Here is a 23,738-nt window from a genome sequence, read left to right as displayed (position 1 = left end):
ATTAAGAGTGGCACTCAATATATATTTACTCAAGTAAAAAGTAACCATCCAAGAAATTAAGTAAGAGTAAAAAAAGTATTTTGTAAAAAGGTGTACTCAAGTACTGAGTAACTGATCAATCGTTTAATATTTAGAAATTACATTTTCAGACAGGCAAAAATATAGAGTTAAGTGGAAATTTTGGTATGTTAAGGACAAAAATGGCAATATTTAATATAAGTCTCAAAATCAGACAAAATAATTATTTTTTTCCAAATCAGTTCATTTCAATGTAAAACTTATAAAACTTACACAAAAACTGCAGGTGTGTGTCTGGGTCAGGTGCATTTTTGGTAAAAAAAAAAAAAAAAATTCATTCTGAGTAGTTACAGAAATTTTTCTGAAGTAGGAGTAGAGATATTTCACAATAAAATGACTCAAGTAAAAGTAAAAAATACAGTATAGCAAAAATACTCTTAAAAGTATTTTTTTTTCCAAAAGAGTTGCACAAGTAAATATAATTGAGTAAATTTAACTGGCTGCTATCCAATTGATTATAGTCAATTCAATTGTTATTTATTTATTTATCTCTAAGCTGTATCTTTTATAACTTCATTATGATTTAAACTCACACGATAATGACAGCGTAGCCCCATTTAATCATTGATACATTCAGCTCTCTGTATCACTATTTTTGTCGTTTAGAACCAAAACAGAACAATTGATCATTTAAAGTGGGTTGGAATCATTTATTTAGCCATTAGTGAATGAATCGATTCTGACTCAGAAACAGGAAAAAAAAAAGCCCAGTTGTTGAATAACTTCAACACTTCCACACAACTTTGAAGCACTAAGAAGCTGCAGACAGAACCAGCAGGATTACATCAGTACCTCGTTGGCCAGCCGCCCTGCGGACGTTTAGCTATCAATCGATCCAAAGATGCTGCCCATCTTACAAGTCACTGCAGTGGTGTGGTGGATATTTCTGCTTTCGCGGTGCAGCTCAGCGTATGAGCTGCAGGACACCATCCATACTCTGAAAGAAGAAAACCTCCACCTGCAGCACCGCTTGGAGAACCTCACCCGAGCCCTCAAAGAGCTGAAGCACCTTCTGACAGAGACCTCCGAAGGTAGGAATGGAGACATCGCAGGACTGGCACACACAAAAAGAAAACTTCTCAGCAAAGTTGTTTTTTTTTTTTTACTCTAAAACAGCTTCTCAGGGGGAATTTGATCCTGCATATGTCCACGCCTGGCGGGAGTGGTCCCAACATGGTGAGAAGTAGAAATTAAGCCTTTCTGAAAACAATTTCATTTAATTTAGATGTGAATGTGGTCAAAGCCACATAAAGACAGTTACAAAGTCGGTCTTCTGTCACCTGAAGAACATCTACAGGATTAGAGGACCAATGTCTCAGCCAGATCTAGAGAAAATTATCCATGCATTTGTCTTTAGCCGCATTGATTACTGCAACAGTGTCTTCTCAGGTCTGCCTTAAAAAAATCAATCCTCCAGCCGCAGCTGATCCAGAACGCTGCTGTGCTGCTGGAGTTCTGACTAAAACCAGGAAAACAGAGCACATAACACCAGCTCTAAAGTCCCTACATTGAGAGAATAGACTTTAAAATACTGCTGTTAGTTTATTAATCACTGACCGGTTTAGCACCACAACACATTAAAGATCTCCTGTTGTTGCATCCACCTTCCAGACCTCAGAACCAGAACCAAACATGGAGAAGCAGCTTTCAGCTTCTATGCACCACAAGTCTGGAGCAAACTGCAAAACAGCTGAAACACTGAGTTCATTTAAATCAAAGTAGAGACCCGACCTTTTTAAAGTTGAACCGTAATAAATGAAACATTGACCAACATATTCTATGTATTTATCATTTTTTTATTGTTTGTTCTCACGTTGTAAAGCACTTTGATCTGCCATGTTGCTGAAACATGCTGCACAAATAAACTAGATTTTTTTGATTTTTGATAAGTCTACTATGTTTCAGGAATCAGCGCTGAGACTCACCAGATGTTGGAGCAGGCTCTGTGTTTAACTGAACTCCATGACGACGCACATCCCTTCTTCATCTCTCCAGGCCTCCTCCTCCACCTCACATCTATTGTCTCTGTTCTTGCTGCACACTTTTGGTTTTAATTAACAAATATTCAGCTATAAAGCATAACGTAGAAATCCCAGACAATTATGATATTCCTTTTCAAAATTGTGAACTGTAAATGTATTGTAATAATAAAAGAAATGAGTTTATTTAAATCTTTACAACTTAATTTGAGCTGTTTTTGTGAAAATGTGTTTTTTCATGTCATGTTGCACCCAAATAAGCAGAAATACACAGAGTGTCTGCAGGATTGTGCAGGATGCAGTGCTTTCCTCAAATAATGCAAAGAAAAAAGTTCATAGTCATTTAGAAACAACAATACTAATGTTTAAACTCAGAAAGAGTTCAGAAATATTTAGTGGAATAACCATGAGGTTATTGTAAAATAATGTATAAAACATTTGTACCGTTGTCTTAAATCTCAGATCTTCAGAAAATATCACTTGCTCAGAAGCAATTGATATTTCATTGATGACTAGTATAAATGTTTTATATAAAAATGACTGGTTTCTAACATTTTTACTTGCATTTTATAGTTTTTTTTCCCTAGATTTACAATTTAAATAGAAAATACAAATGTTATCATAAAGCTGCATTCCTGAATGCTACAGTGTCAAACCTTACAGAACCAAGAAAATGATTCATTTCTGAACAACAGACTTAAAACGTAAGATTTCTGGTGTTTCCTAACGCAAAAATAATAGAAAACATTTAACTTTTATTGTATTTGTCCAGACAGAACGGAATAACAATGAGTGAGCAAAGGAACCCTATTTTTAAAGACAGGTTGGAGGACCTTAATAGGATCAAAAATATGACATTAGAATAATTCAACAAACATCTGAATGCCCTTGAGGACATATGTAGAGATGAACATATTGGAATAAAGGTGACCAGACTGTCTAGATCTGAGTGTGACGAATTCCAGGCCTTTTTGTCTGAGTACATCCAGGACCTGGAAAGGCCTTCTGAAGAAAGAGATGATGCAAATCAGGAAGCTGGGAAATCTGCTAAATATGCAGGAAAATGGCTCCTCAGTACACTTCTGAGAATGCACCAGAACGGCTCTCTGAGGTACTGGGTCAATATCTGGTATTTTTAAATAAACATGTGTCATGAAAAGGTATCGCAGATGTATGCACTAATCATTTTATTAGAATATCATACCTTTATAAAATATGAAAAAACATTAGTAATTTTAGCCTGTTTTTGTGTGTTTTTTCTATTGTCTGTAAAACTCTAAACAGGATTTTAGAAACGCCCCCCCCAGCATGCTGTGTTCAGCGCCGAACACCTGGAGCGTCCCGTCCTCTAACCGCTTCTCCGCCCCGCTCAGGTCACCGCTCGGCTTCAGGATGGAGCGCACCGCTCTGCAAAATACTGCCTACTAATCTGTTTTTTGGTAAATAATTGGGTAAAAAAGGTGCTAAATAGGTTCTATTCACAGAATTTTAACTAAATGAAGCAAAATTCAGGGAGAAATATAGGGTCAATTTATAAACTGGAGGAAAATGAGACACAGTTTGTTATGCTGATAATAATCTAATATTTTAGAGTTGAAATATGTTTTTCCATTCTTTCTGTTTTTTATAAACAGAAAGAAATAAACTTAAACTTGGACTTGTAGCTGTAATTAAAGCATTTGTTGCAGTTCCAACTAAGTGTCCTCACACTGATAATGTAGCATTTATTACCTGTACATCATTGAAGGTTAAACTTATCTCTATTGAAACTCCCCCCAAAAAATCCTGGATCAAATGTCATGCAGCCCTGAATAAACAGGCCACTACTGTAAAATGGCTCATATTTAGCAAGTTTCTCTACTTTATTAGTCTCTTATTTAAAGATAAATGTCTCCACTCTGAAAAATAAATACAAACATCAGTAAAACTTTGCAGCCATTAATAAAATTAAGCAAAAAATTAAATTTGTCACACATTTATTACCGGATATTACACATTAGTTTACATAAAAAGTTGCAAATTAAGACGGGTCATGTTGACATGATACCAAGACCCACAGGCACTTTTTCTTTTTTAAATACGAGCAGAATGCTTTTTAAGCTCGGAATGCAGGTTCATAGCTGTGCTACATACAGTACATTCAAAGTTACAGTATTTATGGGATTAGATGAGAGGTAAGGCATAAAGTTAGTGTTTATGATGAGGACTGGATGGCCTAAATGATGGTAAACATTTCAACATAGTTTTTACAGAAGTGAGTTCCCTGAAGAAAAGTTAAAGTTCTTCATATAAATAAAAACATCAGATTTCCCTGAAATGGAAACAAGTTGTACCTTCCTTTTCTTCTTCATGCTCTTTAAACTTTACTAACCTCAGTAGAAATCGTATGACCAAAAAAAAAGAAAAAAAAAAGCCAAACAGCTGCGTTTTCACAATAGTTAGGCTCAGTGCACTATAAATCACAAGGCATTTGATCCTTTAATCATAAAAATGCAACATTATGGCTAAAGATGTTAGTGAAACACAAATTAGGATGAATGATGTCGAGTCAGTCGAAGCATGTGTGTGAAGAGAAATCCTCTCACTTTGTGTGTTTTGAGAAAAGAAGGCTAGATAAGTAAAGGCCAGACTGCTGATGTCTGCAAACCTCGTATCTGTCTGACCTTATGGTCCTCGCACTCTGTCGTCCCAGCAGCTAAGACAACACTGGTTTTCGTTTTGGTCCATTTCCACGCGTGGCACAGAGAGTCCATGGGAACGTTTAAGAGATGGCGCAGATGGTGCTGCTTTGGCTCGATATGGCCTCCCTCCTCTTCAGCTCTCTGGCCGTCATCCTCCGCTTGATGCCCTCCAAGTACAAACTCCGGTCAAACAGTCCTCCACAGAGAGGAATACTGACCAACACACAAGCAAATACAGTAAAGGGAAAATCAAATTACCATGATTAATTAACAGGTTATTAGATTAAAATTACTTCCAGTAAATTTCCACCAAAAAACGCAAAAGTTTTTAGCGTAATCTCAGAATTTTTTTGAAAAAAAAACTTCTGAGTTTGAAAAGTCAAAAAAATTTCTGCAGGGTTTCCTCCAGTGAATTATAAGCCTGGTGGGCCGCCAGGCTTTACTTGTGCCCCCACCAGACTTAGCTTTGCTTATTTATTAAATTTTTTTTAATGTTTGCATTTTTTAGACTATAGTTGGTGTTCAAATATTAATCTTCCAATAACACATAATTATCAGGTGATATTTTAAAATTTCCTGTCATTTTTTTAACTCAAAAACACAACCGCTGCTAGATGAATGACTGCTGAGCATCCAACCACCAGGCTTAGCAAGTTTTCTGGGGGAAACCTTGTTCTGAGCTCCAAAATACATAAATTAGCTAAAAAAAACTCCAACGTTTTGAGATTCTCTGAAATTTTCTACAAAAAAACACGAAAATTTCCGAGAACAAAGTCAAAACTTTGTTAGAAAATCTCTTAAATTTTGGGATTAATCTCAGAAATTTTCTACAAAAAACAAAGAAATTTCAGTTTCAAAAGGTGGGCATTTTCTAGAAAAAACTGAAATTTTCTAGAAAAATAAGTCTTCTGAGCTCCAAAAGAAAAAATATTGCCAGACAAAACTTGGAAAATTTGAGATTAATCTCAAAGACTTTCTAGAAAAAACAAGGATTTTCTTTTCAAAATTCAACATTTGAAACTCAGAAATTTCCAAGTATTGTAATTTAGCTCCATTTTATCCTCATTCAAGACCAGAAGGTCTTGAATGTTTCCAGATTTGTTTCTTGAGAAGCAATCTTTAAAAATCAACAAATCCAAATTCATCCCATCAGCTGAGCAAATTAAAATATTACCCATTTAAATATACAGTTTGCAGTTATTCATATCCCTGACAGCTTTAGGTGTAAACATGTTTCATTACTATTTTTCCTGCCCAACAGATTCCTAACCTGAATCTGATAGAAGATCTGTGGAGGATGTTAAAGATTAGGGTGATGGCCTGAAGGCCTTCCAACAGCAAACATTCAGAGCTCAGCACCAAAGAGAAATGGTAAAAAAAAACTATTGGAAACATACTAAAAGCTGGTCAGCCATGTTAAGTACATGACTGCTATGATTCCATTCATTATTGAGAAGGGAAAACATTTTTATTAAACGTGATTGAAAAAAAATGATCGCAAACATGTTGGTTAAATAAAAATAATTTAAATTCTAAAACTGCTGCGGCTGTGAACAACATTGGGACTAGGTGACCTACAGAAAAAAGTCTTTAATGGACTCACTTGTCTCTTCCCGGCCTGAGTTTGACCTGAAAGACGGCGATGACGGGTCGGTGGTCAGAGGTCTTTATGCTGGAGCAGCTGTTGTATTTCAGCACTCGTATGTCGGTGGCCTGCCTGCTCCTGAACACGACTCTGTCCTGAGAAAACAAGCGCGCTAAACCACACAAAGACCTAGAGCAACGAGACGCTGAAAACAGCAGGCTGTCTTCTTACTGTGTATGAGGGCGTTCTCTGCTTGGAGGTGGTGTCGTAGTTGTCACAGCCGATGTCGAATTTATATGTTGGGAAGAAGTGAACCGGTGCTTCTTGGAAACCTTTAAAGATCGAACCTGCACAGAGACAGACAACCAAATACGACAGAGTACCGGGGTCATACTGAGAAAAAAAACACAAAATAAAATTATGAGGTAAACTAGTAGGATGAAGTCGAAAGAATACGAGAATAAAGTTATAATATTTTGAGATAAAAGTCATGAAAGAATAAAGTCATGATATTCATGAAGGCATGAGAATAAAGTCAAAATAATAGGAGTATAAAGTTGTAATATTTTTAGATTGTAGTCTTATTGTGAGGATAAAGTCATATTATGAAAGTTGTAATAATACAAGAATAATGCCAGAATATTTCAAGAATAAAGTCAAAATAATGAGAATATGGTTGCAATAATATGAGATTAAAGTCACGATATTTTGAGGTTGAAATCATAATATTATGTAAGTAAAGTTAAAATACTTTGAGAATAAAGTTATATTAATACAAGAATAAAGTTGTGAAAATATGAGAATAAAGTCAATATTTCGAGAATAGAATCATATTAGAAGAATTAAGTTTTAATATTAGGACAATACTCTTAATAGTACGACTTTATTCACAAAATTTTATGACTTTATTCACAGAATTTGATGACTTTCTCATTGTAATTTTATAACGTAATTCTCATAATTTTAGGACTTTATTCTCGTCATTTTATTATTTTATTTTCTTAGCATGGCTTTAATACTCTGTCTTCTCACCAAGCAGCCATATTGGCCATCTTCAGCCTTCCTCATACGTACCGTCCTTCATTTGGTTTGACAGCTGGTCGTGCTCCAGCAGAGAGCTCATATCGCCCCCTACAGTTCGCTTCATGATGGCTTCTATTTCCGCCCGGTCTTTACCGAGCCGGAAGTTGAAATCCCCAAACCAGAAGACCTGATCGAACCTTGTGGTGACATCGGCTGCAAGTAAACAAAAATATTTCACGTGAAATAAAAAAGGTTTTGATTTAAAGGACAGCGCATCCAAAGCAAGGACGAGATATAATGCATAAAGAGGGAGATATGTGAGATATTAAAGGATAAATTTAAGCAAGAGGAGATACATATTTTAAGGAAAAGAAATATAAAAATACAAAATAAATGAATCAAGGAAAAATAAGAAAAAAAATCATACAATCAGAAAACCAAATAAATGACTAAATAAAAAAGACTGAAGTTTTGGGAAAATATTTTGTAATTAGAAAGTTTGAGGGGTTCAGTCAGAGATTTTAGTTCTGGCAGGAAATGTGTAATATTAATTTGCAAACTTTTGTTTGTGAGTGAAAAAGTTTGGTCATATATTTTATTCAATAAAGATAAGAATGTTCAAATGTTCAAGAAAGACGTTTGTTTACATTGTAAAAAGACCTCATTCATAATCACAGCTGTTGTTTTAATTTGTTCACATTTAAAGACACTGTAACGTCTTACCTGGTGAGGAGCGATAAAGGTTGGTGTCCGGAAGGCTTTTGGGCAGAGCTAAAGCTTCGATGATCTTGTTGTAATCGAGTATTCTCTCGTAAACTTTGGTATCTCCAGCTGAAGGAAAAACCAAGAAACAGAATCATCCAGAGATAAAGAGGAAACAAAAAAACAACGAAACAGTTGAGTCTTAGTACACCTTCTTTACCATCTTCATCAGCAGACACACCTACTCACATGTGAAGTGGGACGTTATGAAGAGAAAGGAAGTTCCAAAAAAGGTAAAGGTGATGCCGACGGCTCCTTTCGTCTTGATCTGAGAGATGATTCTAGTCGTGACTGTGGCATGTTCCACCTCTGTTTTAACAAAACAATAAGAAAAGCTTGTGACTAAAAACCAAAGTTAACAAAAAATAAATAAGACATGTATAATATCCTGAAATTGTTCATAAAATTTCTGTATTTTTCTGTAAGAATTTCTAAGGCCACTCTGATTTAAATTTAATAATGAAAAATAACCGAAACACTTACATACTTAAAGACTTTAGCAAGTTAAGTAACTGTTTCAACTTATGTTTGTTTTTTTAAACTCAATATCTTCTTACAGTTCAATGAAAAATCCCTGAAATCTTGTTACTCGTACACTCTCAAATTAGTTGGTGTTTGAGACAAGGCGACCAGAATATTTCAATTCGATAAACAAACTACCAGAATCCAGTTTCACCATAATTCTTTCCCAGGAATAAAACACACAAAACAACTTAATGCAGGCAGCTGCTTTTCTCAAAAATGAAAGGAGAGCGACAAGGGCAACAAAGATTGAACAAATGTAAAAAATGAGACTTTTAACTGTAATCTGAGGATCAGTATGAAAAATCTGGGTGTATGTTGAATATTCTAAGGGTTAAAGTTAAGATTATTAAAACAATTATTCAACTTTAGTGGTTCAATGAGAAACTTGCTTATATCATAGCAAATTGATGTTGCAACTTTTATTTAAGGACTTCAACAAAAACTTGAAAGGAGCAAAAAGAAAAACTCTGATAGTTTCTTGTATGAGTGGGAATTTTTGTATTCTTTATCATTTATCATGTTTAAACTTCCCCAAAACTGTCAAACTAACTTGTTTTTAGAACTAAATTTGGTTCTAAAGACAAAGTTTGTGGCTATAATACATAATAACTTCACTTTGTATGCATTACTAGCATGATTTTTTTATTGACAGTATTAATAAATGTCACTATAATAAAACATAAATAAGAACCACTTACAACCAAAACCGTAAATAAAATAGTTTATGATGTCTCTCTAAACAAAATTTCCCTTCAAAAAACATTAATTATTATAATCAAAATTGTCAATTTTGTTTATCATGCGATTATCTGACAATATGACTAAAGGCCGTTAACCTGTGCAGCTTAGAGATGTAAATTACATTTCTTTGTGACCAAAGTCCTAAAGAAGCACTTTGTCATGCAGTCACTGCCATGCAGTGGCTTAAAAAAGAGGGAATTAATAATTCTTATCGTCTTTTTATCGTTATCGCATTACTACAAAATATCATGATAAGACTTTGAAACTGTAAAACAAAGTCAAAGTAAAATAAATTTAGTGCGTTTTAGATTTTGAATCTATATTTTGAGTTTGTGAAAGATAAACTGACAGTAGTAAGTTGTGTTAACTTTTTATTAATTTTGTCAAACCTACAAGAGTTGAATAACCAACAGTTTTTAGGTTAGCGCTTAAAAAACTGAAAGAAGAAAAAGACAGGAGGGGGAACTATTTCCCAGAGTGCTTAGCGGCATGTTTTGGTATCCAGTGTGTGTTATGTTTATTTTAATTAAACTGTCAGTTTGTAAAGCTTGAGGATAATGTCCTGTTCACTAAATGTTTTTATTGTGATGTTTAATAACATTTATGATCGTATCAGAAATTCTGTTCACGCAATTTGAAACAACAAATGTAATTATTCTAAGGCAAAATAAGCAGCTATTTTAACTTGATATTGTGAGAGAAAATAATATAGAAATGTGGCTCTTTAACTAGGTGAGGGCAGTTTTGTTCTTGCATACTGTGAAAAAAATATTTGGTTTAAATTGCAGCATTTAGTTAAAACTCACAATTCAAGACCAATGAACTTAAAAAAAACAATGTTTAGACAACTTGTCTCCTGTTGTTAAATCAATTTCATAAACTTTAATTTCTGAGTTAAAAACAAAACAATTTTCTTGCTGACTTTAATTGCATTTTCAAGGCAGCAGGTGGACTTTCATTTTCAAGTGATTGAAATGATTGATTCACCATGTAAAGATAAGCAGCAGAGCAACAATAGAGGACAGACCTGAACAGAACCACATGAGGTCTCTCCTGATAAACACGGTAAGATAGAGAACGCCATGCGACGCCGTGTAAAGCATAACATAGTGAGGTCCCAGAGTTTCCTGAAGACAGGTCTCCCACTCCCTCCTACAAGCAAACACATGCATACAAATTGATCATTAACTCAACATTAATCGTAAAAACCCTCTACCTGGACGTACCTGTCAGGGCAGCCTTCCTGAACCCCAATGACGTATAAATCCTGTGCAAAGTCAGAGTCCGTCGGAAGGAGGAGATCGTTCAGGTTGGTTGGTAAGAACTGAAAGGTCAGACGTTTGGTTATGACCTGGAGGTCAACGACATGCTGTAAGGGTGTTTGATGCTTCCTCCTACCTTCTCTCCCTGCATGTTCCAGGTGACGACGTAAACACCGACTTGTCTGTCGGGGAAGTGGCGGTCCAGCTCCTCAGCCCCGAGCAAGGCACCGCTTCCCAGCATGCTCCCCTCCAGGAAACTCCTGAGAGAAAAAAAAATTAGGATTAGTTTCTGCATCACAGCTGACATCTAACGAGGGAAAAAAAAAAAAAAACAATCTGCTGAAAAGAAAACCTTGGACTTTGTCTTTAATAGTTGCTGACAAGAGAAAAACTATCATAGTCTGACCCATTTTTGGCTTCATTCCTGTCAAAAATGAGGCTGAACAGGTATATTCTCTAAGACCACTCTTCCTGCTCAAGATGTTGGCACATAATAAATTTGTAAAACCTGAAGTTGCAGGGAAACACAACAGAAAAGGAAAACAAAATTTTGGTATTTTGCAATTTTTTTTCTTTGACATTTTTGAAAAACAACATAAAGATGCGAGAAGATATTTGTGTTAATGTATTAATTAAGCCTGTCGCAATTAAGCGTTTGATCGCATGATAAACTGAATTGACAAGTTCAGTAATGATTAATGTTTTTGAAGGGAAATTTTGTTTAGAGAGACATTATAATCTACTTTATTTTGGTTGTAAGTGGTTCTTATTTATGTTTTATTATTGTGTCTGTTTGTCACGCTTTATTTTGCATGTTTAAAATATCTTCCAGTTACAATAGTAAGTATTATTTACAAAATTAAAGTTTATTGGTCTTGCATTATTATGCCATTATCAATATATTCTCTTTATTTCTAATCTGTAACCCTAGAACAGGATTCATACACCTTTTCCACAATAAAATTCAAGCCTTTTCAAGGTAAGTTTTCAAACTTTTCCAGCACTGCACTTTGGAGATAAAACAATGCAAATTAATTTCAAAAAGATAGTTTCAATTCACAATTATATGACTTCACTTATAGCTGTTATTAGTAATGTCTTGTAACAGTATTCTACATTCTACACTAAGGACAAAGTACATTAAAATAAAATAAAATCTTATGTTTTGAAATGTGTCTCTCCTGAACACCTGACTGGTCCAAAAACAAAACACTAATGAAAAAAAAGCCCCCAATTTCAATAATGTTGTTTAGCGTATAAAACATAAGCCAAACTTTATTTAAAATACACAGATCAATAATCATTAGGAATAAGAAACATTCATTAGACTAAAACAATCCAAACAAATTATTTTAAGGTAAATTTCGTTTCTGCTCAAATTAAATGCTAAAACAATAATGTTCAAACGGTGTAGTCTGAATATCAAGCCCTTTCCAAACCTTGAAAAAATATATGAATTTCAAGCATTTTGAAGGATTTTAAGCATCCATATCAACCTTGTTAAAAGTCCTCAGCATCTAATGACCCTGTTATACCAGGAAGAGTAAGCTACACAAAAAACCCTTAATGCCAACCTGATGGTAATCTGAGCCCGGCACTTACACGGCGTCCTAAGTCTACCTTACCTGTTTCGAACATCCTGGGGTCTGATGGGGCTTAGTACGCTGTAGATGGACTTCATGGAGTTTACCGAGGTGCTGTCCGACCCCATGTTCTCCAGAAGCCGGCTGTCGCTCAGGTTCCTGTGGAGACACTCACCGCCTTTCTCTTTGACCAGCATGCCATAATCCAAACAATCCCTGTCAATCCTATTAGCTGCCCGTAAAGTGGCTGACGCAAAGTTGCTGTCCAAAGTGGGCAGCGGCCCTGTGGGCTGCACTGGAGACAGCCGCGCCTTGGCGGCTCTCCCCCGTTGGTCGTCCGAGACACTGTGCTGCCTGTACGACTGAGCTTCGTGCTGCGGCTGCCGGCTCTTCCTGTCCTGGAAGACCGGAGATCCCACTGCGAATGCAGGCTGGGGTCTGGAGTTGGAGTTCTGCTCATTTCTCTGAGATATTCGATCATCTTTGAGAGAGTCTGTGGAGGAACCCGTCTCTGCTCTGTCACTCAGACTCTCCTGGCTGCTTCTCAGTTTCCTGGTCCTCATGCTATCCTCCACAGACACACTTTTGTCAAACTTTGAGACTTTAGGTATTGATGGAGGGCGAGGCAGATACACAGGGATCTCCCTGTCTGCCTGTCCTGCATCATTGTTCTTGTTGGTAGATTTTACATCAACTAAAGGAGTTTTGGGGATCTTGCTTTCTACGTCACCATAGTCTCCTTTCCCAGGAGCTTCACAGGGGCGGTTGAGAGTACAGTCCTCTCCATTCTCAGTCATCCTTTCTTCATGTCTGAAACAAGCTGTGGTGAGCTGGATAAAGCTTTTTCATTGCTATTAGAAGACCTGCAAATAAACAGAAAGTATCTCAGTAAAATGTCAAATAAGTTGCCTAGAGGAGCTGAGGTGGCAGAGAATAGGAAAGGTATTGTTGAAATACAGAAGATACGTGGAAGAAGATAGTCTGATGACAGGAAAGTGAAATTAAACTTTATATTTACATGTAGAATACTATTAAAAGCAGAAAATTAAACTTACATCTACCACCATGACCCACATGGCAGCATCTAAACAGAAAGGCCGTTTTTTCAGCAGACAGAGGGAAGGAAATTAGGGTAAACTGGGGGAAATTTCAAAGCAATCCTAGATGTCAAGAATCAAACCTGAACATGTAACCACTGCTACGTCAGTTAGGTTTAGATCAGGGCGCTCCAGCTTAACATCTGGTGTCCTGAAGTTTTTATATGTATCATTGCTAAATTTGGTGGACTATCTGGATTTTAGATTAGATTAGATTAGATAGCATTTATTGTCATTGAACAGAATTCAACGAAATTTCCATTGCAGCTCCCGTGCAAAAGGTCAAATATATACAGTATAAATAAGCAAACACACAATAATAATAATAACAATATATACAACTAAATTAACTAAAGGCACTCAACCACACCAAAGAAGTAGCAGCAGGTCCAATTATGGCAAAGTACAGATAATGTGACAGTGCAAAGTGCAGAACAATATGGCTGTGTGGGGGTGGGGGATATGTATGTGTGACTGCGAGGTTATGATATGTGTGGGAGAGGGGGGCGGCAGGGAGTAATGGCTCTGACGGCTGTGGGGAAGAAAGATTCCATTCCATTAGATTCCATTTAAGTTTGCGGTATTCTGTTATTTCACCATCAAAAACGTTTTCTACATAAATCAAGCGCTTCTGTTTCGTTTTGTACATCCCTAACAACATATGTTGTTACTTTGGTCTAACAAATTTGCCCGTTACAAATAAATTTTTCATCTGTAACTTTTCCACACAAGCGAACTCTGATTTGTGATTTGAAAACCAAACCTTTAAGTTTAGTATCGCTTTTTATTGTCCTTCCAGCGCAGAATATAATTCAGATGTTGTTGTTATAGCTGACATCGCTAAACAATGACACATTTAGCGGTTAAAAACTCAAATGTTTGACTCAATCAGTTAAATCACTGCTGCTACCGAACATTGTTACTTACTTACTTTGCCAAAAATAAAGTTATTTCTAACTTTAACATATTTTACCACTTTTACGCGTTTTACTTTCTAACCAGAAAGTTTCACAACAAAAGCAGCTGTTTCATTTCCACTATTTTATGGACACTGGGTAGCAATTCTGCTATGGTTAGCAATGCTAAATGCTAACTAATAGCAACAATATATTCTAGCTAGCTGAGCTAAATAACGTTCCTGTTAAATCTTTTTCAGCCGGATTAACATAAAGTCTCCGTTTATTTGTGTTCCTTTATTCAAAGAAATCGAAATCATGATAATGTAGTGTTACCTTCAGTGAACTGTCAACATCTGAGTAGCAATTTTAAAATTAGCTCTGCGACTTCCCTAGCAACGTTTAACAACACGGATTTTGTTGCCAAGAAGACAGAAGAAAACTGGATTGAGATGCGTCACAGCGCCCCCCTCAGTCAGAAAGCTATATTACAACTGTTCAATCACTTCCATAGTCGTTTTTAATTTTCTTAATGAAGTACCGATATTTTACGGTCAAAGGTGGGCAGAGTACACACAAATTGTACTTGGGTAAGAGTAGCACTACTTCAACATATTTTGACTCAAGTAAAAGTGAAAAGTTGCCATCCACGAAATCACTAAATTAAGAGTAAAAAACTATTTTGTATCTGATCAGGTCTGAGTTAATATACTGCTCAAAAAAATAAAGGGAACACTTTAAGTGTTAAACACCTGTTTAAGTGTTCCCTTTATTTTTTTGAGCAGTGTACTTAAAAATTATGTTATCAGTCAGACAAAACAAAACAAAATTGACATGTTCAATGTCAAATTATTTCAATATAAATATCTTATGAAACTAAAACTCACAACAGATATTTTTTTTTACAGATCAATATGCTCTGGTGATAATATTTGCTCCTTGCTGTATCTTTTTGGCATCAAAATGTCACAACAGGCTAAGAAAATAAAAAAATATATAAAAGACAACAATAATACAAATAAGAAGTTTCACTTTAACACAACACATTTTTTCTTTATTCAGTGAAGTTTAGTGCAGTAGGAAAAGTATCCTGAAATTTCACTCACTTCATAATAATATTACCAAAATAAAAGTAAGCAGTAAGATGTAGTAAAACTACTCCTAAAGTATTTTTCCCCACAGAAATTATTCAAGTAAATGTAACTGAGTAAAAGTAACTATAGTTATTGTTGCATTTATTCGATAAAAAAAAAATGTCAAGTCAAACCAGGGAAGACAAAAATCCAAAAACATAAAATCAGTTTTTAAAAAGCAGTATTATATATTTTGTCCAAGTCATTTCTTTATTTTCTGTTAAGACTTTCTGATCCATGTGGTTTAATTTTAGATCATATTTAGTTATTTTTGCCTTAATATCTTTGGAGACGGCAGAACATAATATGTTTCTCTCAAACTTGAAACATGGAAACATTTAAATAATTTTGAATATTGAAAAATGGCTACCTTAAACCCAATGTAGAATCAGCCTTAATTTATTTCTGGGATGCACCAATTAAAAAAAAATCATACACATGATCAATTTGGTTTATTTTTATAGAGACAACAAATGTAGTCTCAATTTAAATTCAATCACACCAATATTTCAATTGATCCCAGTTATCAGTTATCAACAGTACAGAATTCTCCATTAATTATTTAGAGTAAATTAAAACAGATTAAAACCAAATAAAAAGTCTGCTGCTTAGTATTTTAGTTTTTTTCTATCATTATAGAATTTACAAAAATTTTTTATTTATTTTGTATAATACACATTGTACCACATTTGACATATTGTGTGGAAGTTTGGGGCAATACATACAAAACAAATTTACAACCGTTGTACGTAATACGAAAAAAATAAATAAATTTGAATACAACATAAAATGGGATATTGAGAACAAACCTGTTATTTTTTTAAATCAAATGGACTGAAATTCTTAGATCTTGTAACATTTAAAACTGTACAATTCACGTTTAAAGTAAAAAAAAAAAACATGATACAATAAATGTTTTGTGACAAGGAAGGGAGTTATAATTTAAAAACCAATGAATTAGAACATTTATCAGTGTGTAATGGACTAAATATAAACCAGCTTAAAAAACTGCTTAAAAAGGAGCTTATTGGAAAACATGGTATGGGTGTCATCGAAAATGTTATTGATGATATTAAAAATGTATAAATAATTGCACATTTAAGGATGAGAATGTGAGATTTTAGTGTCATATAATGTGGAAATAATTGAAGTTTGTCTAATGTTTGGATATTTAAATGTTTGTAAATTGATGATCTTGTATCTTCTGCTCTTTTTGAACAGATAATGTAAAATTGCATGTCAATTGGGCATGATAATTTGTTTTAACTTATATTTTCTCTAGTTTTTACTTTTTGTCAGTATGAAGCAAATAAATTAAAAAAAATAGTATTGTGTTAGCACTTTTCAATCTTTTCTTTCAAATTGTTTTACCTTTTAATGGAAACACAATAACTTTCCACACGCTTAGCAACATGCCAAAAGTACTGACTGCACAAAGCTCATTATGTCAGGGGGAAACAAAAAAGAGAACGCTGTTGATGCTGAGGTAGGTCATGGTGAATGGACAACGTCAAGGTGAGAGCGCCGATTGTTAACCCCGCCATCCTTTCTGTGACCCGCCGACACTTTTCATGAGAAACAGCCGCTGAATGGATTTCTGAGCTGGCTGGCCCCCCGGGAATGTTGACGACTCTTTCCATATTCTGTGTTTTTCTATGGCATTGTTGCTGGCTCAGGGCGTTTGAACAAAAAGGGGCAGTCTTTGGGTCAAGTATAAAAGGAAAGGGTTAAGCCAAATAAGGCACAGTTTAGTGCAAGAGAAAGAACAACAGCAGTTCCCGCAGCAGCAAAAGCCGACTGACAACCAAAATGACCTCTCCTGGAATGAACATGATGAGCAGGGTGAGTCTGGCATTCTTTAATTATGTGTTTTGAGGAAAACTTATAAAAAAATGAATTAAAAACAGCGCGATTAATCACTATGCTCAACTTTGTATAAGCTTGAGTTGCAAATATGCATGTTTTCAAAATATATCTATTTTAAAAATACGGGGGTTTTTTGTCTGTTTTCCAGGTTTACATATTGTTCCAAAATTTAATGTAGAGACGTTAACTATAAACTGCTTGTGCTTCAGAGGAAAGATAACTCATCGTTGCAATATTTAGTTTTATCCAAACCTCCATCTGAGCACAGATCGCACCACTTTGACTCTGCTGGCTCATCTTTTCACTGGCGTTTGCAGTGAAAACGCTGCATTGTTGACCGCAGTACAAGACCATGTAACGCGCTGCTGTTAGCTAGGTATCCTATGGCAAGCCAATTTAACATAAAATCAGTTTCACCGCACTTACATTCCAGATATCTGATATTGGTTTATTACTATAAGTATTAGTAAGTGAAGATATCTCTCATTATGTTTTTGACTAGACCAAATGCCTATGTGAAATATCTTAATTACGTCAATTATGTCAAATTTACAATCTACAATGAACAAGAAATTCTTACATATAAAATGCAATTATGACAGTAGTAATTAAAAATGAATTTCAACAGCCGAAACGTAGAGGAAGCCCAAAAAGAGCTGCAACAAATGTTGATTTCTGGCTTAAAGAAACAACTCGAGTTACCCAGATGTGGGCAGAGAACCCAAAAATTGTTTTCAAGTAAAAGTAAGAAGTAGCCATCCAACTCAAATAAGAGCAAAAACGTATTTGGTAAAAGGTCCACTCAAGTTTTGAGTAACTAATCAAAGTATTAATCATTTTATATTTAAAAACAAAACTAAATATAAAGTTAAATGGGAATTTTAAGGATGAAAATGACAATAATTTACATAAGTAACAAAAAATAACAAAATCAGGCATAAAAAAATCTTTCAATTAAAAATTAAAAACTTATGAAACTTCAACAAAACACTGCAGGTGTTTGTGTCTGTTTATGGTGAATTTTTGGTTAAAACTTGTTGGTCTTTTATTTAGTGAAGTAGAGAATCCAGAAATTTTACTCATATAAAAGTAGCAATACTTCATAATAAGGATTCACAGACTTTTTTAATGTCATACCACTTTTACTTGATTGTGGTATGAAATTCAAACTCAGGTCCCAGATTAAGCCCCTGATTTAATACTCAAATAAAAACTAATAATAATAGAATAATTTTTGTAACATATAGATATGCATATTAAAAAAGAGTGTGTGTAAATAATTTATAAAATTTAACAATTAAATAAATTTGGTAAATTAACACATTTATATCATTTATTAAATGTAGTAATTATCAAACTTATAATATTTATAAAATAAGATTACTCAAGTAAAAATAAAAAGTTCAGCGTAGTAAAAATACTAAATGTAATTGAGTAAATGTAGCTAATTCCTACGCAACCCCGGAGCTAACCAAAGTCTTCCCGTCTCAGGTCGTCTTCTACGAGGACCGGAACTTCCAGGGTCGCTCCTATGAGTGCATGAGCGACTGCCCAGACATGTCGTCCTACCTGAGCAGGTGTCACTCCTGCCGGGTGGAGAGAGGCTGCTTCATGGTCTACGACCGCACCAACTACATGGGCAACCAGTACTTCATGAGGAGGGGCGAGTACGCCGACTACATGAGCATGATGGGCATGAGCGACGGCATCCGGTCCTGCCGCATGATCCCCATGGTAACCAATCCCACACTCAGCCAGGGGCGTGACTAGACTTTTTTTTTTAAAGGGCCCAAGCAGGGGCACAAACTGTGAAAGGGTGGCACAAACTATTAGGACAATGCTAGTAAAAAGATAAATAAAATTATAGTTTTACTTTAATCTGTAAATATTATGACTTTATTCTTGTAATTTTATGATTTTATTCTCTTACGACATTATTCTCTAAATAGTAATAATTCATACACTGCAAAAGGACAAAATCTTAAGTATTTTTTGGTATTATTTGTAGAGCGAATATCTTAGTACACTTGAAATAAAACAAACTAACTTAAAAGTAACTTTTCAGTAAGCTATAGAGGCTTGTTTTAAGTAAATATTTCCTTATTATTGATGAAAATGTATTGTTCATTTTTAGAATAACTTAAATTCTTGTTTCAAATTGCATGAACAAAATTTCTGTTCTGATAATGAATTTTATTAAATGTCACAATGAATTCTGACCTAAAACATTTAGTGTGAAGATGATGTTATTCTCCAGTTGCATTAATATACACATTTGCCTTAATAAAACACAAGAGTCCTCAGGATACAGAAACAAGCCGCTAAGCATTCTGGGAAACAGTTCCCACACCTGTCTTTTTATTGTCTCAGTTTTTTAAAAACTGGGGTTTATTCCACTTTTGGAGGTTTTACCAAATGAATAAAAAGTTAACACAACTTACTGCTATAAGTTTATCTTACACAAACTCACATTTAGGTTCAAAATCTAAAACTGGCTCAGTTTATTTGACTTAAAGACTAGAAGATAGCAGACACAACTAACTGCGGCTCAAATGTTTTTGTCTCGCGTCACAGTACAGAGGATCCTACAGGATGAGGATCTACGAGAGGGAGAACTTCGGGGGTCAGATGTACGAGATGATGGACGACTGCGACAGCATCATGGACCGCTACCGCATGTCCAACTGCATGTCCTGCAACGTGATGGACGGCCACTGGCTGATGTACGAGCAGCCCCATTTCAGAGGCAGGATGATGTACATGAGGCCTGGCGAGTACCGGAGCTTCAGCAACATGGGCGGGAGCGGGATGAGGTGGATGAGCATGAGGCGCATCACCGACTCCTACTACTAAACTCTCTTTGCACTCAATAAAGCTGTCAAAAAATAAACTCCTGCTGGGTTGAAGCCACTGTTTATTTCCAAACACCTTTTTTTTTTCAAACTTATTGATGAAAGCATAAGCTTGAAAAGTTTGAGACATTTAAAATATCAAATTTTTTTAAAAAAGAATCGACTTAGGTGACACAAATTAGAAAAAAAGTGAAGTGGAAAGAAAATTACACCTGCTTTCAAAATATAAATTAAATTTAAATGTCTAAAGTACCCAAAAATTACACTCAAGTAAGAGTAGAAATTCCTCAACTTGTATTTATTTAAGTAAAAGTAAAAAGTAGCCGTCCAAGAAAGTGCGTAAGTATTTGGTAAAATCACTACTCAAAGTATTGAGTATCTGATCTAAACATCAATCATTTAATATTTAAGAATTGCTCAGCAAAGTAAATAAAACACATATTAAATTTTTCATTTCAAATAGTAAGAGGGTATAAGGGATATAGTAGTTTACTTTAGCATAATCACAGGTAGAGTTAAACTCACATTCAAATTCAGTCAAATTTCTTCCAGATATATAAACTATTTCCGGTTAAATTTGTTACCTTAACCGGAATCATTTAAGTTAAGTTGGAAACAGAGCAAAATTGATTATGTATGAGACAAAATTTGTAAAACAAAAATTAAGATAGTCCACAAGAAACCGCTTTTAAACTTGCACTGTGTTACATGACCACTAGGGGGAGACCAATCAAAAGTATTGCGATAGGAAAGAACCTTAAGTAGAAAATTCCTCTTTTATCACTTGATTTATTACCTCTTTGTCTTCAGACTTTTTGTTTTAACATATTTTCTGCTGTTTATTGTTGAGTCTGTGAATTGTGGTCACACTTTGAGAAAAACTGGCAATAAAGTGCAAGGTTGCACAAGTCACCACCACGATTTAGGCGTTGTCAGCTTTAACAGCAGCACATTCAGTTTGCAGACAATGTGCAATTAAAAACAAACGATACTGAAAATAGTTTGAAAACCATTGCATCACATTATCACGCGTTTAGTCTTTATGCGCTTAAATTTGATTAATTAAGACAGTGAAATATCCTCTTCTTGTTGAGGAAACAATAACTTTACAGTTTGAAACTTATGTGATTGTTCTCTGTATGTATTGTGTTCTCTGACTCCATGTGGTTTCAACAGTCTTCATTAGGGTGTTTCAGATAAAAATCACAAATAGACGTCAAACTCCACTTTAATAATCAATTTCTATTGACTTATTGTTTGGTTTGTAATATTAGTCAGACTCATCAGGAGTCAGACCTTCTAATAATATTTTCAAGCAGCCTCAAGGAATAGTTTTATCAATCTGTCAGACTACAGACACATTCAATACATTTTAATATTATTGAAAAGTTAATTTATTTCAGTAGCCTCATCACAAAGTGAGACGCATAAATTAATTAGATGGAGACAGATACCTTTATTTCTCTTACTCATGATGATTTTCTGCTAACAGATAATAAAATCACTACATTTAAAATCAGAACATTACAAAAGATCAATAAAGAACTATTTTTAAAAACTGGTCGGTGGATTAAGTGAAAAAGATTCTTAATTTTATACTTTCAATCTGACAAATGATACTCACCATGATGCATCTTCTAATTTACTAAAAAAAAACAATATTCTTTTGGGTTTTGGCTGGTTTCTCATAATATATAATTTTTTAGAGATTCTGTAAAGTTCTCTTAGCATCTTGCAGTCTGCTCTCAGGGTGAAGTTGGTTGGATGGTTAAATATTAGCATCTTAGCAGAGGTTTTTGCACGTCCTTTACTTTCAGACTGTTTCCAGTGCAATGCAGTGTCCAATTTCAGATTATTTCAAGATCTTTTTTATAACATTCACAGATTTATAGGGTGTTAAATATGAATATTTTCATTTAAGAGCACATGTTGCTAAATCAGGAAAAACTCTTTCAAAGTAATAATTTTCTAATGATGTGTAGCTGTTATGGTGTGTCTTTGTGTTTGTTTGTTTTGTTTTTTGCCATTTTAAGAGGGAATTTATGTGTGGGGTGTCCTAACTTATTCCTCACCAGATTTTTTAAATCACATTGTTTCATTTTTCCGTTGTTACTTATATATAGTAATTAAATTTCTCAGTTTTGTTAAAATGTACATTAACTAACCATATGTCCACATATGTTAGAGAAACACATCTTACAAAGTTCTAATTTGTTTGCAGAAATTGTACATACATGAACAATGAGTTAGTTCACAAAAACATAAATAAATAACGATAACATGAAAAAGATTTGATGGCCAGATTAGTTTCAGCCAAAGAGCTTTGCTGCTGCTGCCTTCCTGGTACAATAAAGCTGCCAAACGCTGAGCTGGAAGAGTTTTAATCTGAATCCAAAAGGAAATTAAACTGTTATGCCTGTAGCATTTGCGTATAAACTTCCAGTTTACAGACTAAATAGTATAATAGTTTTCCAGCTGTCTCTGTTTTTAATTTGGCTTTAGTGCCGCTCAGCTGTTGGAAGCATAAATATTAATGTTGGACCACCTGAGATTGTTTATCTGTGAACAACAAAAGAAAAGTGCTGGAATCAATGTGCAAACACTCTAAAACAATTATCCAACAGGAAATAAACTCACACAAAACACATAAAACAGGATTTCTACACTTTTCCCACAGTAAAATTCGACTGTTTTTAAGCACTTCCAATGAATTTTCAAACTTTCCCAACATCCTGGAAATAAAACAATAGAAATGAACTAAAGAAGGTAATTTCACTTCACTATTATATGACATAATTTATTACTGGTAATAATGTCCTGTGATGGTATTCTATCAGCGACAAAGTAAAGTAAAATATAGCAACATTTTATGTTTTAAAAACTCTCCCTCACTCCTTATAGACCAACGTGGTCTGAGAACAAAACACAAATTTAACAATAACGGAAAGAAAAATCCCCAGTTTAGTTAACTTTACTTAAAAACAATGTAAAACCACCTTCACTTCAGTTACACGGATCAATTAGGATTAATAAATGTTCAGGAAATCAAATCGGTTCAGATTAAATGCTGAAACACAATATAAATAATCACTTGACTTTCTTTTAGTCAGCTCTCCTAAAAGTTTATTACAACTTTACTACAAATCTGTGCTGTCAAGGACTTCGTACAGAAATCAAGCACTTTCCAAACCTTATAAACACCTTATTCAAGTATTTTCAAGGATTTCAAGCACCTGTATGAACCCTGTAAAATGTCATGCAGTAATCATTCTATATTTTCTAGTAGCTAAATGCAATTCAAGTAAGTAGCTGCTTTTTAATTTACCACACAATTGCACAATGTGACATTTTAAAAACAAATCTGTTTAATGGAAACACAATTAGCTAAATATTTAGTTTCAAACTAAATGCTTAAGTCTGAGCTAACTATTTAATTTTCAAATTTAATATTTAGCTTGCAAACTAGATATTTAGTTCAACTACATATTTAATTCACAAACTAAATATTAGCCTTTCAAACTAAATATTGAGTTTTCAAACTCAATATTTAGTTCCAAACTAAATATTTAATTCACAAACTGAATGTTTGCCTTTCAAACTAAATATTTAGTTCTAAACTAAATAATTAGTTTCGACCTTGATGTTTAAATCTGGGCTAAATATTTAGCTTTCACA

General features: G+C 34.5%; 2 protein-coding genes across 4 annotated transcripts; one reads left to right on the top strand and one right to left on the bottom strand.

The window, feature by feature from the left end:
• Positions 1–4,016: 4,016 nt before the first annotated feature.
• inpp5e (inositol polyphosphate-5-phosphatase E) lies at positions 4,017–14,632 on the bottom strand. Of its 3 annotated transcripts, XM_023344207.1 has the most exons (12): positions 14,549–14,610; positions 13,275–13,303; positions 12,262–13,082; positions 10,773–10,896; positions 10,601–10,698; positions 10,402–10,526; positions 8,298–8,417; positions 8,070–8,177; positions 7,398–7,559; positions 6,555–6,670; positions 6,342–6,478; positions 4,017–4,951 (listed from the first exon to the last, which is right to left on the bottom strand). In XM_023344207.1, exons 3-12 carry the CDS (start codon positions 13,014–13,016, stop codon positions 4,819–4,821), a joined length of 1,878 nt encoding a protein of 625 aa, XP_023199975.1. In that variant the 5' UTR covers positions 13,017–13,082; positions 13,275–13,303; positions 14,549–14,610; the 3' UTR covers positions 4,017–4,818. The 3 variants fall into 3 exon arrangements, with proteins under 3 accessions (XP_023199975.1, XP_023199974.1, XP_005801087.1); XM_023344206.1 differs by lacking the exon at positions 13,275–13,303 and having other exon boundaries at positions 14,549–14,632; XM_005801030.3 differs by lacking the exon at positions 14,549–14,610 and having other exon boundaries at positions 13,275–13,585.
• Positions 14,633–17,073: 2,441 nt separating this feature from the next.
• On the top strand, positions 17,074–20,117 carry LOC102233911 (gamma-crystallin M2-like). The gene is made up of 3 exons (XM_005800994.3): positions 17,074–17,187; positions 18,703–18,945; positions 19,786–20,117. Exons 1-3 carry the CDS (start codon positions 17,155–17,157, stop codon positions 20,062–20,064), a joined length of 555 nt encoding a protein of 184 aa, XP_005801051.1. The 5' UTR covers positions 17,074–17,154; the 3' UTR covers positions 20,065–20,117.
• Positions 20,118–23,738: the final 3,621 nt, after the last annotated feature.

Source organism: Xiphophorus maculatus, chromosome 12, assembly GCF_002775205.1.
Source record: "Xiphophorus maculatus strain JP 163 A chromosome 12, X_maculatus-5.0-male, whole genome shotgun sequence".
NCBI lineage: Eukaryota > Metazoa > Chordata > Actinopteri > Cyprinodontiformes > Poeciliidae > Xiphophorus > Xiphophorus maculatus.
The sequence above is the reverse complement of the archived record's forward strand: the minus strand, read 5'-3'. Positions and strand labels throughout refer to the sequence as shown.